Consider the following 22,306-nt stretch of genomic DNA (forward strand, 5'->3'; position numbering starts at 1 on the left):
CATCTGGAAATGTGTTAAGAATAAAATCAAAATTGCTCGTTATTCTTCTCCTCAGAGACGGCCCCTGTTAACTTTGAGGGCCACTTACTTTTAGTTCTCTCTGTACTTGCTGGTGTGTTTTCTTACAGCATTAATTGTATTTGATCATTTTCCCCCTAAATACAAATTCTGCGTAAACAGTTTTAAACGGCTGCATTAGTTATGATTGTATCCTGTGCTATGATTTGTTTCACCATTCCTCTGCACTTGGACATTTAGGTTGTTTTTATATTTTGGTTTTTGTAAATACAGGCAAACTTTCTACTTTGTTTTATCGCGCTCTGCTTTCTTGTGTTTCACAGATAATGCTTTTTTCTTTTACAAATTGAAGGTTTGTGGCCGCCCTCTGTTGTCAGATGATAGCAAACATTTTTTTTTAGCAATAAAGTATTCTAAATTAACGTACGTACATTGTTTTTATAGACTACAGTATAGTGTAAACGTAACTTCTCTATGCACTGAGAAACCAAAAACTTCGTGTGACTCGCTTTGTTGCTGTGGTCAGGGGCCAAACCCGCGATGTCTCTGAGGTTTGCCTGTGACCCTGCGAGAGACGTTTCTACAGGTTCACGTATACGTGCCCACATTTCCGTGGGTTGGATTTCAGGGAGTGGACAGACTGTGTCAGTGATTCCTGGTCCCATGCGTCTCCATGTCTGTGTCCCCAAGTCGCCCTTCAGGAAGATCGTGCTCACTTTTACCCACGTCAACAGTGTATATGTGTGTGTGTATCAGCCTGCGAGGGCTGCCAGAATCTGTGGGGGACACAGTTCAGTCCATAACAGCGTGCTTATTTCCCCGCACTCAGCGTGAGAATCTGTGTTAAATATCTTAAAAACGTAGACAAAAACACAACATGGCCTTGTCTCAACATTTATTTCTTGTATTATTAGCCGTCTGTGTTTGGAGAGACTTTCGGCGTGCACCATTTAGGAACACGGATAGGTGGAAACCTTGCAGCAAATCTTCAGGGTAGCGGCAACATCACAGATGAGCTGTGCTACGACTTGCACAGAATGCCCCTTTCGAGGTTTGTTTTGGGGCAGAGGCTTTAAGTACGGAAAAAGGTGGCCTCTGGGGTGATGGCAAGCCTCTTTCCACAGAGCCTTCGCTGATCCTTTTTGTTGTGCACAAACGTGTTAACTTAAAATTTATATTTACTCTGAAACAAGAGATGTATTTCTCCAATTTTAAATTATTTACATTTAAGGAAAAACAACAGTAATCATAAATAACGAAGTAACAGATTGAAAGTCAGCACCGTGAAGTTGAGCTCCTGTATTGTTAAATGCTATCCAAAACTTTTAGACTTAAAGAAATAGCCTCATGTTTTACAATATTTTAATAAGAGTTTGAAACTGTTGCTAAGTGGCTTTGACTGTAACACCAGGGAACTAGTAGCTTTGCACTGGGTTTTGTGCGGACCCCAGCCGTGTTCCCAGCCCCAGCCCATAGAAATAAGAAAACAAACCCACCAGGACCACAGGGAAGCTGCCTTAAACTGTGAGAGTGAAACCAGTGGTTTCTATTATCTTTCCAGAGGATCGCACGTTATTTCCTCTGGGACGCTCTCTTGGCGCCACGGAGGGGACAGCAGCTGCATTTTAAACGCCAAATTTCCCCGTTTGTTTTCCAAATGGACACAGTTTTCTTCCATGTTCCCTGTTGTCACGGAGGCCTATTTTTTAAAGAGTAGAGTTTAGTCCTGTTCATCGGGGTGTCTTCTATCCCATGAGGCCGTGTCGCCAGCGCTTCTGGCCCCTCCCTGGTTCTGAGCACTATGGGGCTTGGGGACTGTCCTCCATGTGGTGGCGTGTGGGCCACCAGGGGCTGCTCAGGGCTCCGTGTGGTTTCCGTGCTTCTGTAATTGGGTATCTTTCGTGAATTCCCAGCGTTTTCCCCCAAGGTGTGAGGCCCTAATGGAGGCTTTTCCTCTGGTTCCTGCAGTGTTTTCACAAATGGAAGATTATTTATTCCACCTGTAAAGATTATTATACCCAAATTCAGCCTGACGGAGTGAAACTGCGTGCTGGCCATGATCGGAGAGAAGGTCTTTCCTCTGGGAGGCGTTCGAAAGTAAGGCTCTGGCCCAGCTCTGGGGACCCGGAAGGAGGGACTCGTTCTGTGCCTTTCAGTGAGAATTTCCTGCCCGTCCAGCAAGGTCTGAAATGATTTCTCGTGAACTCTGATTTTAATTCTTCAGGCAGACAATAGTTCTGCAGTCTTTGGGCCATACTTATTTTTAACAGTTTCATTCATTCATTCAAAAAAGTTTAGCAAGCATCTGCCTCACCCTCGGCGTGGTGAATACAGCTAACAAGGCTGAGATGTGGTCTCCCCAATCCCCCGGGTCCCCCGTGCCCCTGCCGGGTGGCCAGTGATTAACATTCAGTTAGATGCTCAGGTGATGTAATGAGGCCTCTTGGGCAGGAGAATTCGGGGAGCCACGCAGGGGAGCTGGTGTCCGAGTGGTGACGGGGCCCGTCACGGGGGGATGGAACCCTTGGATGGAGGAGATGGTGTGCTGCACTGGCCGAGCAGTGTTGGGGGCCCCACTGGCCTGGACCCCAAATTTGCAGTGGGACACGCTGCCGGGCTGTGGTTTCCTCCGACGCTCGGCAGCCTGGGACTAGGGAGGGGAAGATAGATAGACAGACTCGTCCACGGCCGAGGGTGGGGAGGACCAGCAGAGGAGGGGTTCGGTGTGTGCGGGTGACTCTAGGGATGGCCCGGTGGTCTCAGACCCCGGCCTGGCGGTTGGAGGAGGGCGGGAGGGAGGGAGTGGAGAGCCGTGAGGCTACAGGCTGTAGCGGGAGGTGAAGAAGACCTGGCCTTGGGAACACACGGGGTGATGAGAAGGCCCGGGTCTCGCCGCGGGAGTGGGTGGGAAAGCGCAGGAGGACACAGACCTTCAAAGCTGGGAAGTCGGGTGATGTGGAGTGAGGCCGAAGGACCATTAGAAGCGTCGTCCTCAGGGACAGTTATGGTTCCGGGTGACTGGCATTGGAGAGGAAGGGCAAAAACATTCAGTCCCTTTTCACTTTTGTGTCAATTAACTCTTTCTCGGGGGTGAATTAAAACATAGAAGATCTATGGACAGTCGAGAGTTGTGATACCAACAATGACAACTGATGTGTCTACTAGTGAGCAGGACATAACTGTTGGGACATTTAGAGCAATGGGATACTCGCTAGCCTAGTGAGGATGGTGAATAACAGTGAACACCAGTGTTCCAGGGAGACCACTGTTCACATAATAAAAAGTCCTGTAAGTGCCCAGGTGACTTCAGGATGCAGTTATAAGTATTCGTGTTTCATCCTTAAAGAAATAGGGACAGTTGTCTGGAGCAGATAGGCTTGTGCATATTTTTGGAAGAAGCCAGAAACAGTAGTGGGATTAATCATAAGTATCACGTCTAAAATCACAAGTATCACATAGTGGTGAAAGGAAGAGGTGAAATCTTTGTGAGGGAGAAGCAAGCACGGAAGTAGGATATCTAGAGGGAAAATAGGACACTAGATCAATAAGCTCCTTTCTTTCTTTCCCTGGGCTTAAATTAGTTCTCTGTGGCTGAGTTTAGAAAAAGTACAGGGCTTCCCTGGTGGCGCAGTGGTTGAGAGTCTGTCTGCCGATGCAGGGGACACGGGTTCGTGCCGTGGTCCGGGAAGACCCCACATGCCGCAGAGCGGCTGGGCCCGTGAGCCATGGCCGCTGAGCCTGTGCGTCCGGAGCCTGTACTCCGCAACGGGAGAGGCCACAAGTGAGAGGCCAGCGTACTGCAAAAAAAAAAAAAAAAAAAAAGAAAAAGTACAGAGCTTGGAAATAAAGGAAATGCTTAGAAAGTTCAAATATTCAATAGTAAGCTTGAAAGGGTGATGTAATAGGCACATTACAGGTTTTTTTTTTTTTTATTATCAACGTACATGTTATCTTTGAACGGAACCGACAGCTAATAGCCAACATACGTTTGAGAAGTCGTTTGTATCTATCTGTATTTATCATTCCTTAGATGTTAATATGGTTCAGTGGAGGTTTCTACTGTACCTTTTTCTTGTGTCCGTTAGAGACTTAGCCAAGTTCTCAGTGGTATTAAAATTGGTTGATTTATTGGATAGTTTTGAACTTTCTGGGATATATATATATATTCCACAGAAACCGTTAAGATTGTGGGTGGGTCTCTGTGTGAGAGATTATTGCTGATCTCGGTGTTAGAGAAATGTGCTTTTCGCAGACGTGTGTTGCGTGCTGATTGCACGGTGGGCACCACGCTGTACGCGGGAGGCCCAGCCTGGTCCGCTCACCCCTGTTGAGCTTGTGGCCCCGCAGAGAAGGCAGAATCAAAAAGAATCACAGTGGAGGGCAGAGTGTGTAGGAGAGGAGCACACCCAGGTGTGGAGCCCAGTCTAGGAATAACCCCGAAGAGGTTCGCCTTGAGGACGGCAGATGAGTAGAGGTCGGGGTGTGCTGGGCTTGGGAGGAGGTGCTGGTGCACCCCTGAAAGCGGGCACCCCCCAGATCTGCACCCGGGTGCTTCTTTCGCCTCACCCTGGTCCAGCCCTGGTTGGGAAATGCAGTGTTATGGGTGATGCCTGGCCGTGAGGCTGGCCAGATGCGGTTCCGGAAAGGAGAGTCGTTAGCACGGGGAGGAATTGAAGAGGAAAGAGGCTGAATTTCCCACGTCCCGCAGCCCTGGGCTCTGTGCACCTGGCAGAGCTCTCTACCTGCTGGAAGAGAAGGGTGGTGAGCGGTCCCTGTCAAGTTCTGAGGCTCTGAGATACAACCATTTCCACCCTCAATGCTTGATTCAAGCCACGTTCGTCAGACACAGGTTGGGCAGTGTTGGTGAACCTAAACTCTTCTGTCTGCTTTTTTTCACCATCTGTGGACTCTTCCACTTGGAGGTCTTCCCTCTTTCATTCTGTGACACCAATTTTCATTATTTCTACCCGTATTTCTTCCTTTCTACTCCTAATTTAACTTATTTTGGGGATTCTTTTTTTTTTTTTTTTTTTTTTTTGAGGTACGCGGGCCTCTCACTGTTGTGGCCTCTCCCGTTGCGGAGCAACAGGCTCCGGACGCGCAGGCTCAGCGGCCATGGCTCACGGGCCCAGCCGCTCCGCGGCACGTGGGATCCTCCCACACCGGGGCACGAACCCGTGTCCCCTGCATCGGCAGGCGGACTCTCAACCACTGTGCCACCAGGGAAGCCCTGGGGATTCTTATTATCTGGTTGATGGCACTTCTGCTCATTTTTATTTCTTAACTTCTATATGTTCTATTATCATTTCCTGCTGCTTCCTGGGAGAGTTCCTCTATTTTATCTTCCAAACAATAATTTGTGCTTCTTTCTTTATTTCATATTTCCCTTATTTCTTTTGTAACGTTTTCCATGTTTATGTTAAGTGCCTGGTCCATGTGTCCCAGCACTTCTGCTTCCGGTGGAGTCTCCCAAGGCCCCACCCCCAGCGCCTTGCGGTCCAGCCTCCAGCACCTGAGCTCTGGGGGGAGGCTGTCCTCGCGGCCGCAGCCAGTCAGTCCTGCCGCCTCCCTGGGCCCCTCACTGCCGAGGGTGTCTGCAGCTCCCTGGCTTGCTCCTGGGGACACTCGTGCCAGCTGTGAGCCCTCCAGGGATGGGCACCGATTGTCCCAAGGTGACAACAGGAGAGGAAGAAAGTTCCAAGCCCTGCTTCTCACCTGGAAGCCCTGTGTTCCACTCCCTGGGGCATCTCACATTTGCCCCCTGTCTGGAAGTTCTTCATCTTGGTCCTACAGGGTGACCCGAGGCAGCAGGTCCAGGAGCTGCCCTTGTTAGAAACAGATGCTCAGGCCTCATGTTAGACTCACTGAATCAGAAACTCCAGGGCGGGGGGCCCAGCGCTGTGTGTGAGCCAGCCATCTGGTGGTTCCCTGCTCGCTGAGGTTGAGGGGTGCTCAGGGGAGGGAGGCTTGAGTCCTGTGGGTCCCACCTGTTCCCGGTGCCCTGCATCCTTCTCTCCTCTCCCTTCCTGTGCTCACTGCTGTCATTTGTGAGCACGTTGTACGCCCTGCGAGAGCTCTGCATCTCCTCCCGCAGGTGAGGTGCTTTTCCTCCATCACATGCCACCCACGATGGCCAGCCGCCTGTTGCTAAAACACTGTGCTTACCCCACACTTCCGTGCAAATCCCCACTCACTCCGACTAAATCGATGATAAGCTCCTCCCCCTAGAATTCCAGGCTCTGGGATTCAACGTTCAAGTTCCATTTCACCCAAGGGTGCATTTCACCCTTCGGTGACAGTCAATCCCCTGTGTTCTGGCTTTTTGCAGAGGCCCCTTCTGCTGCCCCAAAGGCTTCATCCCATCTTCACATGAGGAACTCCTACCTACCCTTGTACATTTCACCTTAGTGAAGCCTACAGTTGCCTTTCATCTTTCTCCTCTTAGAATGCTGAGATTTTGCCCTTCTCTGGTCATACTTGCCTTTATAGGCTTTTACACACTTCTTGACTTTGGGGAAGCAGTGGCTTTCTTATTTCATATTTTTTACACAAGGCCATGCCCACCTCATTGTATGGTGCCTAACAGATGCTCAGCATTGAATGAATGGAACATTTTCTTAAATAAATGAATTATACACGCCAAAATAGAGTGCAGAATAAAACGTAGACAAATATTAGTCTTTTAGTGCTTACAAAAAGGCATATTATTTGCTAATAAATGCCGGGTTGTTTTCCAAGTATCGTTATACCAATATAAGCCAATTTGTGTTCATTTTAACTGTTATTAGTTAAAATTAATTGAACACCAACCAACAGCTTAAATGTTCTCAGGGCCCTCTGAATACTTGTACATAATTAAAGATACACTTTAATTAAAAAATCTAAAAATGGAAAGCGAGCCTAGCCCTGGCAGAGCCACTCCTGCAGGGCTCCGTTAGCCCGTTTTGGTTACGTTTGCTCTCAGAGCATCAGCTCTCCTGTGGTGCACATACCAGTCGCATTATGTACCGGGTGCCCCCAGCCTGATGTCATGGCTCTTAAGTTCCCAGCTCATTTTTTCTTTCTTTACTCAGAGATTATTTACAATGAATGGGCATCTTCTGGACAACTCAAAGGATTTGCAAGACAACCATTTTTACGTTGCGGCAGGACTGGAGGCCTTCCGGTATTTCCCTTCTTGGAAGTCCCCAAAGGTCCCCGGAGAAGTCTAACAGTGAGCACATTTCATTGCTTCCCTTCCTGCTTAGTAAACTTTGCCCTTCCCCCCCAGCTCCTCTCCCAAGTATGGTCAGTTTAGGTATCTGCTACTTTTCTGTAGTGAAACTTGATACTATCGTTTTATATATGATGCGTTTTTTTTGTTTTTTTTTTTTTTAATACTTTCTTGGCTGCATCGTGCAGCATGTGGGATCTTAGCTCCCCGACCAGGGATCGAACCCGTGCCCCCTGCATTGGAAGCGTGGAGTCTTAACCACTGGACCGCCAGGGTAGTCCCTATGAGGCAGTTTTGAATTTTCAAAATCTTTGGCCTGGAGGAACCCCTGCTGTTGGATAGAGCCACAAGGACAGTGAGATCCCGTATTGAGTCTTTCTCCGGGGTTCCTGGGGTCTCAGAGGTCAAGAGTCTAAACGTACAGGATAGAGCTGGCCCCAGGCCCCGGTCATGGTAGCCCACGCTCCATCTGGTGCAGTTTCGTTTTCTTAATTCGACTTGCTTTTCCTTATCTAAAACAGAGTGTGCAGGCTGGCAGTCTCTCCTGGTGAACAGAGCAGTGATTTTTGTAGTAGATCCTGGGCCTGCGTAACAGGGCACCCCCCGGTGTGTGCATCTGTGGATGCGAAGCAATGACTGGGAGGAAGATGAGACGGTGGGGACTCTTGTCCCGTCCCCTGAGATAGTGCGCCGATTATCCCCGCACTCTCCGGCTTGCATCTAGGATAGGGCAGCCGAGTGCCAGTAGTGAAGGCATAGGGCTGTCCTGTAGGCTCAGGCCTGGGGGACGCCCGGGGTTTTCCCCTGAGGTAGACGAACCCAGCGTTTGCGCTCGGAGTTGCGTCCTGTGTCCTGCCCTGATGCTCACAGGACAGAGCAGGCTCTGTATGTGCAGAGAGCCCTTCTCATGGTTCCTGGTCCTTGAGGTCATGAGATGAGGTGGTCTGGTTCCATTCCCAGGGCAGACTTACACTTGACGCCTCCTTGGTTTTCCGTGTCTCACCCATCCTGCTTTTCAGGGTGTATTTGTATGAAAAACCTCAGTATTCCCAACTCCAAATATCTGTAGGTCTGTAGAGTCCACATCCCTTCCTCACTTTCCTGATGTGCTGGCCAGACACGGAGGCCTCTCTGTGAGACTCGGGCTCTCGGGGCCACAGCTCCAGATGAGCTCCTGAGTGCCTGACGCCAGGTGTCGGGGCCGGACCAGGCTCTGCGGAGGGTTGGGAAGAAGGCTGACCTGCCGGACTGAAGGTCTGCGGTTCACACTGATCCAGCTCCTCAGTTTTGGTCCCAAACGAAGGCCCTGGGATGAGGACTGTGGTTGGGCTTGTTGCCTCTGGGTCAGCCGGGAAGGCGGGCATGGGGCACGGGAGGATAGGCCGGTGGTCAACAGATGCACTCTGCCAGGGGCCAGGCCTTGAGCTGCACGGGACTGGCCATCCCCACTTCTCCAGTGCCGGGGTGTCGGGCACTCGGGGGCGTGTACACACGAGCCCGAGTGTTCCTTCACACGACGGTTGGTACGTTTTTTTCTTTTCTTTTCTTTTAAAAAATTTTTGCATTTTATTTATTTTTTTTACATCTTTATTGGAGTAGAACTGCTTTACGATGGTGTGTTAGTTTCTGCTTTATAACAAAGTGAATCGGTTATACACATACACATGTCCCCATATCTCTTCCCTCTTGCGTCTCCCCTCAGTACGGTTTGTAAGGCGGGCACCGAGCACTGCTCCCCGTCTCCAGGTCTTGCTGAGACAACCAGTCTGGGGGATTTCGGCCCCGTGGCAGCTCAGCCCCCGGGGGTGCGTTTGACCCGCACTAATGTCGGGACTATCTGAGGGCTTGCAGGAGCCCTCCCTGTCGGGCTTCTCTGTCGTGCTCTTATGGGCACTGTGCTAAGAATGAGGTGTCAGTTTTCATCTCGCTGTGGGACAGGCAGGTGGCTTCAGCCTCGCAGGCGGTAGGCCTCCACCCCACCCCGAGGTGCCCTGCAGGAGCTCGGGGTGCGTTTGGAGACTTGAGACGCCACCGGGGGAGCAGTGTCTGGGGGCCCTTATGCCTATTTTGGCTCCTGTGCTCTTAGGTTTTCTACTTTAAGGCTCCCTTCGCCCTGTTGACAGATGGTGACCCCCCAGCAGTGTGATATGCAGGCAGATGCTTAGGTTAGGGTCCTGCCCGCGCGCCTGGTGAGTGTGGATATCTCCTGACTTTGCTGACACCTTAGTCCGTTGCTGACGGTCCTGACAGCATGGCGGGTGGAGATATGGTGGGGCTGTCGGACTGAGTTGAACGGTTCTCTCTACTCTGTGTCCGCTGCTCCCTGCACGAGTTCCTCTGCCTTTCAGTGTGTTTTGTTTCTTCCCATCTTCTGTTCATGTGTTGAACCCTGACCTGAATCTGCTGGTTGCTTGAATAGCTTTCTCCCTCGCCAGAGAGGTTGGGCTTGGGGTGAGCAGAGTCGATGAGAGACTGAGGTCCAGTCACCACATGGGAAGTAGACCAAGCAGGTGCCGGTCTGCTGGAGACCCACGTTGGGGAGGCCTTTCCAAACGTGCATGGCAGAGGTTGGAGTCGGTGAAGAATCAGAAACAGCACGTGGATCTGCTTGGCTGTCAGGCACAGAAGGAGAACGAGAGCTCTGCGGTGGGGTAGGAAGAGGATGGACTGGGTTTTGGATCGGATTTTGGTCTCAGTCCTTCTGCTGATCAGCTGCGGGGCGTTAAGTAAACCCTCATGTTTGGAGCCCGGGTTCTTTACCAGCCCAGGGGGAGCAGTAACGCTTGTTCTGCATGTCATCATGAGGGCTGTGTGACGAAACTGTGTTTGCAAACGTGATTAATCCACCGTCAAAAGCTTAAAAATGTTAGGGTTCCCCTCCTCGCCGCCCCAAGATCATATAGAAGCTTTGGGGCAGAGGTGCCTGTAAACGCATGGCCTTAGGTCAGACACCCGCCTGCCTCCCGTCCCCTGTAAGTGAGGAGCCATTGGATTTTCAAGGGTTTCAGGGAAGAGCCGGGACCCAGGAGGCTCCAGTTGGGAGCCCTTGGGGACCAGTCCAGTCTGGCCAAAGGGGCAGACGCTCATGGCACAAGCATGTCTTCCCAGGCATCGGGGGTGTGTTCAAGGGCCATCTGGGGTCCACTTCACCTCCCCCCGCCACCTACTAGCCCCAGACCTGCCTTCCAGCACCTACACTTGAACCTCTTCCCATTGTCACAGTCTTTGCCATTTACACACCACAGTCACACACACCGGATTACCTCTCCTTCTTTTAAGAAACACACTTTTTAAACCTTATTGTAGGTTTGATCTGTGAGAAATGTTTTTATAATGCAAAAGCACGTGTCAGCTACACTGGAGCCTGAGGCAAAAGGAAAAATCGATAATACTCATCCTGCTTTCATTTAAAATTTTTATATTTTGTTCATCGTGCATTACTTTTTGCATTTTGATTTTTCAAGTGCTGCATTCAAGTCGTGTTTATCTTGATGACCGGCTTGTTTGGTGTCCCCTTAAATTTTGCACCCAAGGCCAGTGTCTCACCTACCTCTCTTAGCCCCTTCCCTGCATCATTTAAATAAAGTTTAAAAATACTAAAAAAAAAATATATATATTTCAGGGAAGTAAAGTGAACAGACTTCCTTGGGGCCCTTTCTCCTGAGCCTGGGAGCCGCTGTTGATGTGGGCTTGTGTCCTCTGGGGACAGAAAGCGCCTTCCTCGTGGTCGGTGCCTCCTGAGGCTGACGCAGCAGTCGGTAAAGCAATCATACTCCAATAAAAATTAATTAAAAAAAAAAAAGGCCACACGACAGGCCGGCCCCGCCGTTGTAGAACGAGCTTCTCAGCACAGGCTCACTCCTGTGAATGAGCCGAACAAGGCATCAGGTGTATCCTTGGAGCTCAGAGTCTCCAGGGCTGGGAGGCACACCCAGGTGTTAGTGATGCAACCCAGCGAGTGTGGGGATAAAAAGACACGCAGGTCTTCTGGCAGTGGTAGGAGCAAAAGGCCTGGCAGGAGCTGGGCGGAGATGTCAGGCAGACTTGGCAACTGGAGGAAGGTACAGAGGGGTGTGCTTGTGTCCGTCTGCACGCAGTCTGACATTGCGGCACAGAGCTCAGGCCGAGCAGGACAGGTAGAAACCAGACCTCGGTGGCTCCGAAGGGCCCTTATCACCTGTTTACATGATGAAAACATCCCAAATCAGCTTATAGAATCAGTACTTTAGTGGCTCTACTTGCGTGAATGTTCATTCAGCAAAGCTGTTGAATGCGTACCATGTCCTTCCCGGCTTTCTAGGCCCGTCCTTCTAGAACTCACCGGCCTCCAGGCTCTCCAGGGTATCGATCTGTTCTTTTCCAACATCTGGCAAACAGCCTTTGGGTTTGCTTTCCTCCAGTTGCAGCCCAGATTTCTTACCCACCGTTTATCACCTTCCTGCAAGGAGCTTTGGCTTCCTTACCCCTAGGGCCCACCTTGCATTCGCCTGGTGAAAGCCTGGTCTTGGAGCCCAGCCCCTCGCTCTGTCTGCACTTGCCCTGAAGGAGCTCAGAGTCCCTGCAGGGGATAACACAGCTGACCTGACCCTCTTCACACCGAATTCATGGCCACAATCCTCACCCAGCCGGCCTGCACCTAAAAAGCCTCACTACTAAAAAAAATACTTTTCTGAATAAGTTTTGCTAAATGTTGTTAGGGATTTTTGCACGTCTCTTTATAAGTGAGACTAGCTTAGGATACCTGTTTCTCTTGTTGTCTGGCTTTTGGTGTCAAGGTTTTTCCGAATTGATTCTGTTGTTATTTTGGTAGCTTCTTGAGCTCAATGATCATTTTATTTATTTTCGATTTTCTCTAAGGATTGCGTTTAGTGTTAAGTGTTTGTTGGATGAATGAATGAGGATCACTGAGAACACAAAAATGATAGACGTGATTCTGCCCTTGGGGTGCGCTCCATCTGGTGGGGACAGACACGTGGACTTATGTCATGACACAAATTTTGTATGAATGAGTCACGGGCATAGGATGATGGTTTGTAGGCTGGGGAGTGAGCCACACGTGGAGCTCAGCAAAAAGGTGCAGGTCATGAAGTGTGATTCAGAGAAGGGGGCAGACAATCCCGGAAGGGAAAACGCCTGCATGAACGCACGGGGTTCTAGTCCCGCAGAGTTATTCTTTTCTGCCTTCCCCAGTGTTTTCATGTATAGTGTGGGCACCGAAGTTTGAATGATGACTTATTTAGCGTGAAGAGTACAAGCTTGAAATCCCATACTTTCATGGTTTTGGAAGCCTCTGAGCACACAGGTAACTGAATCCGTCTGCTGAACCTGTAGTGTGGGTTTATCGCTACCTGCTTGTGTTCTGTCCTCATTTCATGGTGGTGGGGTTTTGACTTTGGCTCCTTAGAGGTAGGGATGTAATTTTCTTTTCATTATAAGTTTAAAATTGGTCTAAAATGTGAGCGTGTTTGTTCCGATATTGTCTGCATTCCCTTTTCTCTTCTGGAAATGGATCACTGGAAAATTAATGGGTTTTGATGATGATATTTAATACTTTGGAGTCTAACAGAATGATCACAAACATGGCATAGACTGCAGTGTAAAGATGTGTTACTTTAAGAAGGTTAAGATCTATCGCTGAGATTCTCCTATGAAGTCAGTGTGACAAGAGCGTATAGCAGGTACAGCAAGCACATTTTGTTCTAGAAAACGGAAAGCCCTAGAAGAAAACAGAGGGCATTGACTTAACAAAGGTTGGTGTTCAGATACCTGTCAAGGGCTTTACGGTATCCGTCGTCCCTTATGTCAAGGTCTGTATGGTACGTGGATCTCAGAACTGAGCACTGGAGGAATCCTTGCCCCATTTGAGGACTGGGCTGCATTGCTGAGAACGGAAACTACTCCACAGGCCGGCCTCCTTTGTTTGGCTACAGAAGCCTGGATTTTAGGATTAGTCACTGCAAGTATATTACGACAAATATATTTGTTCCTTTATTTACTTGTTCCCAATTTTCCACGTCTAACTTATTAGACTTTCATCTGTTTTCTGCGTGAACTACCTCAATATCCTTTTGGAAAGTGGGGGGAGGAAATTTAAAAATCAACCTGGAAACCCAGGACTGCCCCTCGAGGGAGACATTGCCCTGCAGCACGTGAGGGGCTGTCGTGGACCCTTGGTCATCTTCCCATTCTAAGGCTGTTAGGTGGGCAGAATAGCAGCTCTCTGTAAGATCGAGTGCTGAGTTTTCTTTTAAAAATTAAGTAGTTTTTTTAAACATTGTTAAAATTGAAGTATAGTTGATTTACAGTGTTGTGTTGCTTTCATGTATATAGCAAAGTGATTCAGTTATACATATATGTGGACATGTATATTCTTTTCAGATTCTTTTCCGTTATAGGTTGTTACAAGATATTGAGTATAATTCCCTGTGCTGTACAGCAGGTCCTTGTTGTTTACCTATCATGCATATAGCAGTGTGTATATGTTAATCCCAAACCCCTAATTTATCTCCGCTGCCCACTTACTATCCTCTTTGGTAACCATAAGTTTGTTTGCTGTGTTTGTGGGCCTATTTCTGTTTTGTAAATACATTGATTTGTATCATTTTTTAGATTCCACGTGTAAGTGACATCGTATGGTATTTGTCTTTCTCTGTCTGACTTACTTCACTTAGTATGATAATCTCTAGGTCCTTCCGTGTTGCTGCAAATGGCAGTATTTCGTTCCTTTTAATGGCTGAGTAGTATTCCATTGTATATATGTACCACATCTTCTTTATCCATTCACCTGTCAATCGATGGACACTTAGTTTGCCTCCTTGTCTTGGCTGTTGTGAACAGTGCTGAAAGTATCTTTTTGAATTAGAGTTTTGTCTGGATATATACCCAGGAGTGGGACTGCAGGATCACATGGTCTAAATCTGCAAGTGTTTTCTTAAATGTGCTGACAGTATAAAGCAGAGACTCTGTCCTGACTCTTCTATGAACTGAACACAAATACACACAGAGCTTTTGACCTGCAGACTATCAGACTCGAATGGAGGCATCCGTTGATGCGTCTGGTGGTCCAGGAAACCTTCACGTGCTGGAGATACAGCGATGAGCTGAGTGTGAGTTTCTGCGAGTGGCGAAGGCAGACGTGCCAGTGAACAGGGCACAGTGACTGTAACAGTCCTCACCGGGAAAATGGAATCTGTTCCCTGGCTCAGCCCAAGCCCACACGTCATCCTGGATTCCACCGGCATCAACCCCTCCCGCTTGCATAATTCCAGTAGGGCAGCAATCCCTCTGCTATTAAACTGCCCAACTTTCAGACGCACCTGTGTCTCTCCATCAGCACTGTGCAAAGAGTCAGGAAAACCACAATACCTGAGATGGGAAGTGGGATGCAGGTGGCAGGCTGGGAAGGCAGGCTGGGACCGTCATGAGGGCTGGAAGGGCAGGTGAGACACTTGGATTCATAGGGATCCTGACCTCAGCAAGGGAGTGAAATGAACAGATATGCCCTTGAGAGTCACTGCTAGTGATGGAATAAAATGTACGGACTGAAAACGGAGCCGGAATAGCAATAGCGGAGGAGAGGCCCGTCCTGAGGCCACTGCAACGCTCCCAGCGAGGGGCAGGTGGGGTGCAGTTGGGTTCAAGAGCTGCTGTGTGTTACTGATTCTGTGACAGGCATTTTCCCCATCTTTGAGGCTCTGAAATCCGGGCACATCTTAGGCTGATGGCATCTTGGCCGTTGTGCTGCAGGTTCATCTGTTGTCACGGTGAACTTGGCCACAGCTGCTCACTTTACTGCCTCTCCAGTTGAGGAGGTGCATGGCTGACACTGCACATGGTGAGCTTGCTTGCTGTGTAAATGTCCTCGAAAGGATTTTGCTGTGATTAGGAATGGAAATGAAAGTTATTATATACGTATGGAAATTCATAAAGATAGAAACAGCAAGATGTGCTGTTATTTGTTATTAGTGGGGTATATTCTCCTTCAATTCCATATGTTTTTGCAGAACAACAGCCAGTTCTTTTATGGACCCACGAGAGGGAGATACCCACACATAGCGGAGCTATCAGCTTCAGTAACCTGTTACTGTGTAAATAGCCATCCTGGGGACTTCCCTGGTGGCACAGTGGTTAAGAATCTGCCTGCTGGGCTTCCCTGGTGGCGCAGTGGTTGAGAGTCCGCATGCTGATGCAGGGGACACGGGTTCGTGCCCCGGTCTGGGAAGATCCCACATGCCGTGGAGTGGCTGGGCCTGTGAGCCATGGCCACTGAGCCTGCGTGTCCTGAGCCTGTGCTCCACAATGGGAGAGGCCACAACAGTGAGAGGCCCACGTATCGCAAAAAAAAAAAAAGAATCCACCTGCCAATTCAGGGGACATGGGTTCGAGCCCTGGTCCGGGAAGATCCCACGTGCCGTGGAGCAACTAAACTCGTGTGCCACAACTACTGAGCCTGCGCTCTAGAGCCTGGGAGCCACAGCTACTGAGCCCACGTGCCACAACTACTGAGCCTGCGCGCCTATAGCCTGTGCTCCGCAACAAGAGAAGCCCCCGATCACCACAACTAGAGAAAGCCTGCGTGCAACAATGAAGACCCAACGCAACCAAAAATAAATAAAATTAAAAAAAAAAAAGAGCCATCCTCAAACCTAGGACTGTAAAACAACAATGATTTGTTATTTCTCTAGGTTCTGTGGGTTGGCTGGGTGGCTTGGGCCAGTTCACCGGGTTACTTATGCAGCTGCATCTAGCTGGAGGATCCGCTGGGCTGGGTTGTGTAAGGCCATATCACCACATCTGGAAGCTGGTGCTGGTGGTCGGCACCTCTCTTTTCCTCCAAGTGGTCTCAGGGTCCCAGGGGGTGGAGAAATAGGCTCTCCCTCGGTGGAGAAGTGCGGCCGGGTATTCACTTTTCATACTGCCTGTGCATCGGGGGAGGGGCTTCGTGGCCAGGGGCAGCCCACCACACTTGTTTGCGTTTTGTTGCTGAGATTGGTGCAGAGGGTTGCCTCCCGTGCTCCAGGCAAGAAAGCACCAGCCTCAAGGTGTGCAGAGCAGCTCGGAAGAGAATTCCAGGGATAATGGAGGAGAGCTCTTTCTGTCCCGTGGAAAAGCACAGGTGGCTTGGAGGCAGAAGTGGTTCAGAAGAGCCAGACTCAAGATGTAAAACCTTGGGAGGATGCAAGTCATTGATTTATTAACTGTCTCCCCTTCCTTTTTGCACAGGTGTGATATTGATAAATATCTATGTCTAAATAGTCCCAAAAGGCCTTTTTCAGGAAGCAGAGATAGAAGAAAGAACTTCTAGGTAATAAGGAAGCACCATGACGTGGTTTAAAGGGCAGGTTGATTTCTTTATTAGCGACACAGGAAATGACCACGTGTCTTACGATTCTTGGCATCTTGATTCGGTGAAATGGGAAGGAAAACGATGGGCAGGAGCACGGGTACGTCTAGATGGCGCTGGAGTGTGAGAAAGTGGAAAAGTCAGGGAGGACTCCAGGTTCCCCGGGGCGACACTGGTGGATGGTGGCGTCAGCAGCAGAGACCTGGGCCCCCGGGGAAGGTGGAGGAGGGTTTAGGTGTTGGTCCGTGTGTGTGAGGAGGTGCTCTGTGCTAGATTGGCACACTCGCCAAATGAGAGGCAAGGGGAGCTGTGTGAGATGATATTCATGCAGAAAGGTTTTTGTTTTTGTTTTTTTGGAGCAGAGAAAGGTTCACTGCGGGGCCAAGCAAGGAGAATGGGTGGCCTGTGCTCAGAACCCCCCGAACTCCCAGAAAAGTGTTGTTGATGTCAAGTAGAATCCCGTATAATGTGTAGTAGAGGACAGACCTGCTCCTGTATTTGTGTGGGATTATCACTGTGGATTCTTTAAGGAGTAAAAAGACGAACTTTCTCTGGATCTAACTGGATGCCGGTGGGTGGATCTTATCTACATATTATGATAACAGATTTTTTTTTTTCTTAGTAAACCAGTGGCTCCCACCCAGGGAAAGCCCAGGCCTTAAGAGTAAGCGTTCTGGACTCTGACTTCCTCGGTTGGAATCCTGCCTCTGCTGAAGCTCTCAGGGTCTCTGTCAGTGAAACCTGGTTCCCCCCTTTTACTTCCTATTTCCCCCCCACCAGGATTTCTGTCATCAGACTTGCCTCAGTGGGCATGAATTTCTAATTTAAGCTAATATAGACACCCTAACAGAGTTCTAAAAAAAAATTGGAGTGTGAAGCTGTTTGCTTCTTACATCTAGATTTCCAGTGAGCACAGAATGAAAGATTTAATCTTGATTTCGTGGAACTTTAAATCACACTGATGAAAACGCCCGTTTCCAAGAAAATGGCAAAGAAATCATGTGGGTGCATTGTAACTGACGATTAGCACGCTTGAACCATATTTGGGAGGCAGTCTGCCTTGTTTGATTGGCTCAGTTCACTTTATTGGTTGATTCAAATATTTGAATGTTGGAAAACATGTCATTAGGAGGCTGCCAATGCCTTAAATGGTCCAATTAACAGGAGCCATGACTCTTTGAGTCCAATGAAAGTAACTGAATGCAGCTACTCTTATTTGTTACATCAAATTCAGTTTTATAGCAACCGCATTGATGGTGCAGTTACCTTCCAAAGAGGGTATCTGTTACCTTCCAGAGAAGTTCAGGTTAATTTAATAAGTGCTTAAAATTGCATTCGTATATTAAAATGAACATTTTAGGGTGCAAGCCTCTGTAAAACGTCAGTAAATAGTTAATAAGCATTGTCTTTATATCATACCCACAATCAGAATGTTAATATTACCTACCTCTCTTCGGCTATGAAGCCCAAGTGTTGGTGGCAGACAGTAACGAAGTGAGATCAAGCGTCGGCACTCTAAGTGTGAGGGCGTGTGGGGTCTGACACCCACGCTTCAGTAACCGGGTTGAGACTGTGAAGTTCAGTGTGAGGTAAATACTTTGGAACCGACGTTTGCAGGCTGGTGATGTCAAGTCCACACCACATCGCACAGCAGTCAGGCGGTGTTTGTCGTCATCTTCCAGCAGCCTGGAGATGCAACGGTCAGGTTCAAGTGTTAGCAAGTCTTCTATGTTAATAATTCTCAAAGCAGGGACTGGTTCATTGGTGGAAGACTTTGACCCGCTTTGGAGCCAGGCCGCTCCCTTGGGAGCCGGGGAAGTGCCTTTTGCCAGCAGGCCTGTTGTTTTCTACCTGAGGATGGATTGACTCTGAACTGGCTTGTTATGTTCATCAATTAGACGCTGTCTGATTCATCCCAGGTTACCTTGGGAGGCTGCCTTTCATGTGCCGGAGCCAGATGACCTGTTACAGTGACATTAAAACAGCTGGATTGATTGACGGGGGATCTGGAGAAAAATATTTCTTAAAGCACCACAGAGAAATAAACCCAGTGTGCCTCAGGTATATTTTCCAAAAATACTTTTAATAGGAAGAAAGATGAAGGAAATTGAAAGGAAGTACTGTGGCCTTTGTAACTAGAGCCCACGATGATGTCAGAGGGGCTGGGGATGTGAGGATGGAGAGGAGGGGTCGGAGGCGTGATGCTTGTTTCCTCGTGTTGGAAAGCAGTGGATTCTGATTCCCGCTTATCTGCTGTTTTCCGAGAATGGCTGTAAATCCGTGTGGCTCTGACAATTAAAAGACACCAGAGTGTCCACACATGCCAAGTGCCAGGCGTGTGAAGATGCAGGCCACCCTGCCTTGGTCCTTGGGGAGCTTTCGGGCAGAGAGAGAGAGTTACATAGTGGAAACTGCAGACCTGTGGCCGTGGAGCTGTGTACAGAGTGGGCTGGGAGTGGGGCTGGGTTTCTCTGTAGGGACAAGATGGCACTGAAGTTAGGATCCGCAGGTGAGTTTGCCAGACCCCAGAGGAGGGAGCCCTTCTGGAGAAACACAGGGATTTGGAAGTGCTGGCCTGTCGGGAAATAGCAAGGCGTGTGGGCCCGCAGGTAGGGGCCCCTGTGCCTGGGAGCGGTGCTGGGAGTTTGGGCTTCGTCCCGAGGGAAGCAGACCTGGAGGGCCTGCAGAGGAGGTGTGCATGCCGTCCCCTCCCAGACCTGTGGCCCTTCCCTGGAGACCCCCTCCTTGCCTCCCATTGGTCTACCACCATTTCCCCATGGCTCTCAGGACGCAGACCTGCCCACCCATCGCATTCGCCTCCAGCATTTCATGGAGTGCTTCTGTCTGCCCCGCCAGGTTCTAAAACCTTTACTGGGGTGAAGCTCTGCAGACCTCATGACCACCCCAAAGAGGCAGTATTATCAGTCCCACGTCATCGAGACGGCTTGGGACAGCGTGGTGGGGTGATGTGCCAGGTGCAGAGCCGCTGAGTGAGGGAGGGGACGGCGCTCAGCGTTGAGCACCTACTGTGTGCCAGGTCCAGGGTGGCCGGAGGGATTGTCTAAGAAAGTCTGAGACGCTGGGCCTTTGGGCAAGGCTGCTTCTTCCCCACCGCCAAGTCCAGGATCCGAGCTCCACCCAGGCTCTTATGTCCCTTTCCAGTTCCCGTCACATACCTGTGCTGGGGATGAGCTGGGTGTGGGCCTGCATACGCTTCAGGTCCTGTGTGTCTCGTCCCACTCTGCTAGGTGCGGGTGGTCACACTTGCTAGGTATGTGGGTCTAGTCGTACACTTTGTAGGGTCTTAATGTATTTCTCAGGAGCTTATTTACACATTTTAAAGTGGAATTTGTGTAAATATTTTGTTTTCTTTCTATACTTTTTCCAACTTATATTACAGTTTGCTCTGTTTAACTAATTAAGATCATCTACTTAAATGTGAGTCATTTACAGCTGGTTTCAAAGGTGAGTAGGTTGGGCTTCCCTGGTGGTGCAGTGGTTGAGAGTCCGCCTGCCGATGCAGGGGACACGGGTTTGTGCCCTGGTCCAGGAGGATCCCACATGCCGCGGAGCGGCTGGCCCCGTGAGCTATGGCTGCTGAGCCTGCGCGTCCGGAGCCTGTGCTCCGTAAGCGGCGAGGCCACAACAGTGAGAGGCCCGCATACCGCAAAAACAAAAAAACAAAAACAAAAACAAAGGTGAGTAGGTCAAGATTCATGCAGGAATGAAAGGGCGGTGCAGGGAGTTTGGTCAGAGCCGGCAGTTTGCTTGTCCTGCCGGTGGCGTTGGCTGGAGGGACGAGGAGGACGGCCCCCGGAGAGGCTGGTGGTCCAGGTCACCAACCAGGCAGACAGTTGTCCTGGGATCCGGCTGTGACACCTGAGATGGGACACGAGTGTGTAGGATCCAGTCAGGGACACGTAACCTTCACCTAATTATGCAGAAACACCGAGCCAACCTCAGATTCTTCCTATAAAACAAAAGAAAACAGGCCTGTGTTCTTCAAAAATTCAGTGTCACACAAGACGAAGAAAGTCTGAGGACTGGGTCCAGGTAAAAGGGGATGAAGGGGACACGACACCTAAACACGGTGTGTGACCCTGGACTAGTCTGTGCTCGAGGGAAGGTCCACAAAGGATGTCGTTGCATGGAGACCAGATGGAGTATGGATGGCGGATTAGCTAGAAAGCCTGCGTCAAGGCCGATTTCTTGAATGGGGTGACCGTCCTGTGGTTCTGCAGGGGCGTCTGTCTCTGTTGTCAGAAAATGACCCGAAAGTGTAAATAGATCACGTGTCTTCAGTACTCAGTCTAAGGGACTTAGCCGTAAATGTGCGTGATTCATGCAACCTCCACCTAAGTAGGTTAGAGAAAATACGTGTTTAATACAAACATGAAGGGAAGCTACACCTAGCAGCCCCTCACCTTTCCTTGTCTGGAGAATGCCAGATTTTCAACTGTTCTTTTCCTACTCTGTCTACATATTCCTGCTCAGTGCATTGAATCGGCAGACATTTACTGAGCAACTGTTACGATCACTTAATTGAACACACGTACATATCGAGAGCCAGCCGCTCGTTTAGGGCCAGGAATGTGCGGACGGTGGGCCTGGGTCCTGGAACTGCGTGTGGAGGTGTTACAGGACCCGGCAGGGGGGCCCTGCAGGTCAGGCGTGGATGGGGATTTGAAGGATGAGTCTTAGGTCAGGAGGCAGGGCAGCGGGGGAGTTCCAGGTGCAGCTGAGCTCTGTAGGAAGGCGTGGGGTGTGCAAAGCCTGCGGTGAAAGGGTGTGAGGAGTGGGCTATGCAGGCAGGTAGGCTTAGAGCTTGAAGGGCGTTGGAACATCCTCATAAAGTTGGGACCACTCCCTGAAGTGTTTGAAAGGTGGGTGTGATCAGGTTCACAGCAGCCCTGTTCACTTATGCATTCAGCAGGTACTTACTGAGTGCCTACTATGTGCCAGGCACTGTCCCAGGCTCTGGGATCCATTATGAGAAAAACAGACAAACACACACAACCCCTGCCCTCATGGAGAGTCTAATGCCTCATGGAGACAGGTGAACAATGAACGTATAAATAAATTATCTGTAGATTGAGTTAAGTGCTGGGGGAGAATGTGGAGAAGGGTAGGGAAGGGAACTTTTTTTTTTTTTTAAGAAGAGGAGTCCAAGGCATTTTATGCTTCCATATTTTTTTCGTTGTCCTGTCGGCATACGATCCCTCTTGTCTGATGGATTGCTGAGGTCAGTGGTAGGGAAGTGCCCCATTGTGAAAGGGGGACAGAACGCTGGCGGGAGAGAGAACTGCTGCAAAGTGTCCCAGGGAACCAGTGAGTTAGTGCATCCTGCCAGGTCTAACTCTTGAAGGATGGCCCCTTCTTTGTTAATTCAGAGACATTTAAAATGGAGGGAAATAGGGAGGGAGCCATCAGGGTGGCTCTCTCAGAGAAGGAGAGGTTTGAGCCAACGCTTGACAAGAGGCCAAACCCGTGCCACTCTGATTTCCCTGGATTTCACAGGAATGAGGTGTTTTAGAATCTTGCATTCCCTTCATGTGCTTGTTAGGCAAAGTATGAGATTAAACAATAAAACTGGTTTAATGACGTGACGCCCGCCTTCACCTGCCGTCCTGCTCCCCCGGGAGTTCTTGTTTCCACATCTCCTGGGGTTATGGGAGCGGGTGGTCAAACCGCGATGGGTGTGGTTTGCTCTGTGCTCTCTGCACAGCATCCTC

General features: G+C 49.5%; 1 protein-coding gene across 1 annotated transcript in view; it reads left to right on the forward strand.

The window, feature by feature from the left end:
- The window catches only part of LOC116764590 (doublecortin domain-containing protein 2C-like), a 141,396-nt gene that overhangs the window by 39,991 nt on the left and 79,099 nt on the right, over positions 1-22,306 (forward strand). Inside the window, 3 exon segments of the mRNA XM_032653314.1 lie at positions 1,987-2,115; positions 7,094-7,223; positions 10,987-11,034. Of these exon segments, the coding sequence (XP_032509205.1) occupies positions 1,987-2,115; positions 7,094-7,223; positions 10,987-11,034 (307 nt within the window).

Source organism: Phocoena sinus, chromosome 13 (genome assembly GCF_008692025.1).
Source record: "Phocoena sinus isolate mPhoSin1 chromosome 13, mPhoSin1.pri, whole genome shotgun sequence".
Taxonomy (NCBI): Eukaryota; Metazoa; Chordata; class Mammalia; order Artiodactyla; family Phocoenidae; genus Phocoena; species Phocoena sinus.